The 5,761-nt window shown below is 27.9% G+C and overlaps 1 protein-coding gene across 1 annotated transcript in view; it reads left to right on the forward strand.

Moving 5' to 3' along the window:
- The first annotated feature begins 5,387 nt into the window (after positions 1 to 5,387).
- LOC105128119 (uncharacterized) overlaps positions 5,388 to 5,761 on the forward strand; it is a 6,221-nt gene continuing 5,847 nt past the window's right edge. Inside the window, exon 1 of the mRNA XM_011029641.1 lies at positions 5,388 to 5,717. Within this exon, the coding sequence (XP_011027943.1) occupies positions 5,388 to 5,717 (330 nt within the window). The remainder of the gene's footprint in view (positions 5,718 to 5,761) is intronic.

The following is a 5,761-nucleotide window of genomic DNA, read 5'->3' on the forward strand; positions in this document are numbered from 1 at the left end:
AAAAAAAAACAATAATCTCTTTCGAACAACTCCAAACCTAGCAACCTACTTCGAGGTAGGAAGGCCAATCCTTTTGCCACTTATAACTCCTAAATTCAATAAAAGGAATAAGTATGTACTGAAATCGATGAATTGATGCCGGGTTCATCCCAAAATGGAGACACCCTTCATCTATCCAAGTAATTTTTGTATGTTAGACTTTGTATGATAAATTAAAAATATATTAAAATATTTTTCTTTTTAATTTTAATATTAATTCATTAAAAAACACAATATGGAAACAATTTACAAAGCACTTTGAAAAACACATAAGTTACCAAACGGATTACAATACACACGTGAATCTCAGATGCATAGCATAGCCTTGTACTCTATGAAAGGTATGCAAAATGCAAAGCTGAAAGAAAACCTTTATTTAGTGGCTTCTGTTAGTGTCACATGCTAAAAAAAAATGCAGCGCTTCCCGTATCTCTCGGAGAATTATTGGCTCTCAAGCGCTTGAATCTGGACATCTGCTGACAAACTTTGACACTTCACAGTCATCAATATTCTTCTTTTTTTAATTAACATTGACCTTGATGGGCAATTTGATTAATTCTATAATCTTTAAAATTAATAATTATATAAATTTTTAATAATTATAAAGCTTGGATTTAAAATTATATAAAAAAAAATCTTTTGATTTTAAATTTTTATTATTAAATTACCTAGTAAATGATTTGGTCATCAATATTTTAATTGGTGGAGATATAATGACTTTAAATAATCGAGATTTTTAATTACTATTATTGAATGTATTTTTTTATTTATTATTGATATTATTTGAATTAATTTGTGTATATTTCAATTAGTTTTATAAGTTCTAGAGTTAAAGACATTGTAAATCTTTAGCAGCAATAAGAGAACTCAAATTCATGACTATTGGAAAGTAAACTTAAGATTTGACCAGTTAAGCTATCTTTCAGGGTTTTTAAAATGTTTTTTTTTTATAATTAATATAGGTTTTTGGATCAGTTTATACATACTTGGATTAATCCTTTATATTTTAAAGCTAACGATCATATAAGTCTTTAATGACTCTAAAAAAACTCATACTTGTAATCATTAAAAAAAAAACTTAATGATTAACTAGTTGAGTTATCTCTCAAAATTTTCTTAAATATATTTCTTAGTTGTGTAGATAGTATTTAAAAGTTGGTCAATAATTATTTTTTAAATTTTTTAGTTAAAAAATATATTTTTAAAATTAATATATTAAAATAATAAAAAAATCAAACAAAAAAAATTAAATTTTAACACACCTCTGTTTGTCTGAAGGGGTACTCCCGAACATGTGCTTATTACTTGTTAGTAGGAGAAAGTCTTGATTCAGTGTATTTCACCCTCGCCGCACATTTTTTTGGAAAGGCTTCGATTCGGTCCATTACAATAAATGGATTGTAGAAGGAAAAAGTCTAGATTCAGTGTGTTCTTCGTAATCCCCTTTGAGCTAATCATCTATGTCAGCAATTTTGATTGTATTTATTTTTGTATTTTAAAAATATATTTTTAAAAAATTAATTTTTTTATATATATTTTTTAAATTAATTTTTTAATATTGTCATGTCATTTTGATTTTGATGTGTGGATATTAAATATAATTTTAAAAATATAAAAAAAATATTATTTTTATTTATTTTTAAATAAAAAATATTTTGAAGTTACTGCACTTTTAAATACTTAAAAAAAAACCCTACAAATATATTATTTATTTATTGGAAAGGTTTTGACTCCGTCCCTCTATTATTCATGGATGGTACAAATTGCAACCTCTTCCCAATATTAATCGGACATTAATTTTCCCTACATGATGTAATTATTCTCCTATTTTTATGTTGATTTTTTTTTTAAATTTTGATTTTGACACGTGATATTAATTTCTGATTTGGGAATTTTAAAATATAATTCTTATTACTGTTGTTGCTTTCGTTGATTGAGACCATTTTTAATAACTATACTAGATTATAAAGTTTCCTTATAACAAATTTCATATTAAAAATAACACTGGCAATTAACACTAGCTAGTTGAAAAGGAGATAAATGATAAAAAATAATAATAATTAATAACCCACATGAGTGTGACTTGTAATTTGAAACCTATGAGTGTGACTTGTAATTTGAAACCTATCCATGAGACTGGCATAAGTTTTTCAATATGGAGCCCATTGATGTAATATGTAAGAGCAATCAATAAAAGAGGGCATAAATGTACATTAGCAATCAATAAAAGAGGGCATAAATGTAGTTCATCTTTTTTTTTAATTAGTCACTTTAACCCGGGTTAAATATTGATTTAGAAGCTACAACTAGTTTAAAACGGTGTTTGATAATGCAGCCAAAACTATATTCATTTAAATTTAAATTTTTTTTATAGTTTTAATCATCTTGTTATGTAAATATTTAAAATAAGTTTCTTAAAATAAAAAATTATTTTAATATATTTTTAAATAAAAAATATTTTAAAATATAATTGTTAATATATTTTTAGATAAATACCAAGTTAGACAGCGACACACTGCCTTGGCCACCATTGATGGCTTCTCTAAACGAAATACCCACGTGAACCATATGCATTATGTCATAAAAATAATATCATCTTGCGCTAAAATTACGAAAGCTTCTTACTTTACCTACATTATTCTAAAAAAAGGAGCATCTTCCTGTGTACTTTAGCCATCAAGTTCCACAAAGACCATGCTATCCTTGCCAAATCTTACAAAATTCTGTATAATTGTGATCTAAGGGATGGTCAAAACGGGTAACAAAATAATGGGCAATCTCTTAGTTATAGCAAAGAGTAAAGGGCATTTTCTTGAGGCCAATCTCTATATAAACCAAGGTGTCAAAGTACCATCCAAACCAACACCTTGGTTTATAACTAAGAGAAGGAAGAAGAAGAAAGAAGAAGAAGGAAAACAGAGATGGCAGCTAGTGTGATGATCAATGGTGTAAGTTACTCACAGAGGTTTTATGGCCGTATGATCCCCAAGAGAGGTCAAGTTAAGGTGGCAATAGTTCTGGGTCTGGCCCATACTTTTGCCTCTATGTTTTCTCCCCGCAAGAGATGTGGTGCTGCCCAGCTAGCTCACAAGTACTAAACCTCCGGAAGGCTGCTCAAAGTTTTGGCCTGAGTTTAGTGACTAATTAGAGAGAGATTAACATTTTTATTGTTTTTCTTCATGTATTCTACGGGGTAATTAGTGTTTCTTCCTCTGTACAGAGAGTTTAATCATCGAATGGATAAATTTTCTTTGATTCCCAGATGAACTTCTTGATTCTACTTTGATTCTATAGCCTTTGGTGTTAATTTGTGATGGAAATGCTTCTGCAGCAAATAGTATTTTTAGCAGCTAGTGGACGCAGAATATTTCATTGGTGGTTTGTGTGTCACTCACTATATAAAACATTATTTCCAATAATCTTAAAATTATATTTTCAATAATCTTTATTAAAACTTGACCCTCTTTTTTAAAGGCTACGAGGATAGAAATTTTTGTCATTGATTTGAACACTTATTTATTTATTTATTTTTGCGTGCAGAGCTAAGATTTTGTTGAATTTGATTAGTTGCATAGTAGCTATCTATCATTTTCTATGTTTGGTAGCTAATATTTTGTATATAAATTCAAATAAAAAAATTGGATATTACATATTTCCATACTATTATAAATCTGATCTTTGTGAGGTATATATGGTTGCTGGATTCAAATCATTATTTTTTTTTTAATTTTTTTCCCAACTGGCTATTTTGCCTTTTATTTAACTGAAAAAAGAGAGACTAAAAGTGGACAATTAGACCAATTTACCTCTGCTAATTAATCAAATCAATATCCAATTAATTATAATTCATTATAATTAATATCTCTAAATTCTACTTACATAAAAAATATTGGTATGAAAATGTTGCTAAATACACTAAAAAAATATCCCATAATCCTGTTTGTTTTTGCGTTTTAAAAGCACTTTAAAAAATATAAATTTTTTTATTAATCTCAAATTAATATATTTTTAGTATTTTTAAATTATTTTGATGTACAAAAATAATTTTTAAAAAATAAAAAAATATTATTAACATGTATTTTAACATTAAAAGCTATTTAAAAAGCAATTACAACTATATTTTTAAACAAACTCTTTACCTGTAGTTCTTGCAAATAAAATCAAAGATAACACTATTATGTAATATAATGATGGTACTATATTACAACTCAATTATAATTTATTTTAAACTTATAGAACTCAATCATAATTTCGCACATATTTTGTTTGATATCCAACCTTCTAATTATTTTTTATTTAAAAAATAATTTATCCATTTTAAAATAAAAATAAAAATAATTAATTGCTTTTTATAACATCGGAAAATTAGAAAACCAATTGCTTTTCTTATATCCAAAATAAGTCCGACCCTATCTTTAATAATCTAGTTAACTAGTAAAACAGCAAATTAATCATGGTGTAAGCAATTATAGAATCAAGAATACTCCTGATCAGTATATGTTAAAAAATCATTCACCATTGATTTTCTTGAGTTCCGTCATCCAAGCAAAGCATCGAAGGTTATTTGCTTACGTGAAGAACTCAAATGCCTATAAAAAATTCCGCCCTACTTGCCAATAAATAAATCCAACAGGAACTGGCGGCTTTAATTTCAACTTTCAAGTCCAACCCTAGCAGAATCGAATATATTTCTTGACCTAATTACAAGATCTCAAGTACATTGAATCAAAGCCCCCTTCCGCTCACAAGATTTAGATTCGATGAATGGTGTTATACTAATATAGTTTTTAATTAGTTAGGTTCTAATATAGTACTATGCTGCTTTTGTTAGTTAATTAATTAATTAAAGTTTTAAGCACATGCATGCAGGCCATATTCAACTATCTCTTAAATCCTCTCGAGGAAGAATATGGTGACTTTGAAATGTTTCTTTCAGTTTGATTAGAAATATATCGATGGCGATACCTTAATTATTGCTCCTCCCACATCAATTATGTGCATACCCCACCATGGATAATTGTACAATTTAATCTTTTCTTTATATTATTGCGTTTAAGGAACTACTTGTAAAGGATATCCATAATTCACTCAAAACAAATTAACTATTCAGCTTGTAAACCGGCAACAATAATTCAAATTAGTTTTGTTATCCTTTATCTGTAGTTGATGTAACAAATCATGTAAATCTATTGAACCGATAAATATATTTAAACATCAATAAGAATACTAAATAATTATCAAAGAAAATTATCTTAACATCTCTGCTTCTTTATGGTATCAGAACACTTGCTATAACGAGATTAATATTATCCTTTTCTCTTCTTTTCATTCTTTTTTTTTTTTTTATCATGGCTGATTCTAACAATTTCACACTAGTAACCCCTACAATTCCCACCTCATCTACTGATCCTCCCATTCCTCTTATTGCTCTTACTAGTGGTCAACTTCCACTCAAACTTACTCATCTAAATTATCCTTCATGGCGTGCTCAGTTTAATTCCCTTTTCTTTGACTATGATCTACAAAGTTTTATTGATGGAAGTCATCCTTGCCCTAATCGCACCTCTACCACCTTCTCTCAATGGATGCGCCAATATCAACTTTTGCTACATGCTATCCGTATTTATGTCTCTTACTCCATTACTCCTCTTATTGCATCTGCTACAGCCTTCAAAGATGCATGAGACTGTAAAGTCATGTAATTAGATGGTATAATTAATGG

The sequence above is a fragment of the Populus euphratica genome, unplaced genomic scaffold, assembly GCF_000495115.2.
Source record: "Populus euphratica unplaced genomic scaffold, PopEup_1.0 scaffold15.1, whole genome shotgun sequence".
Classification (NCBI taxonomy): domain Eukaryota; kingdom Viridiplantae; phylum Streptophyta; class Magnoliopsida; order Malpighiales; family Salicaceae; genus Populus; species Populus euphratica.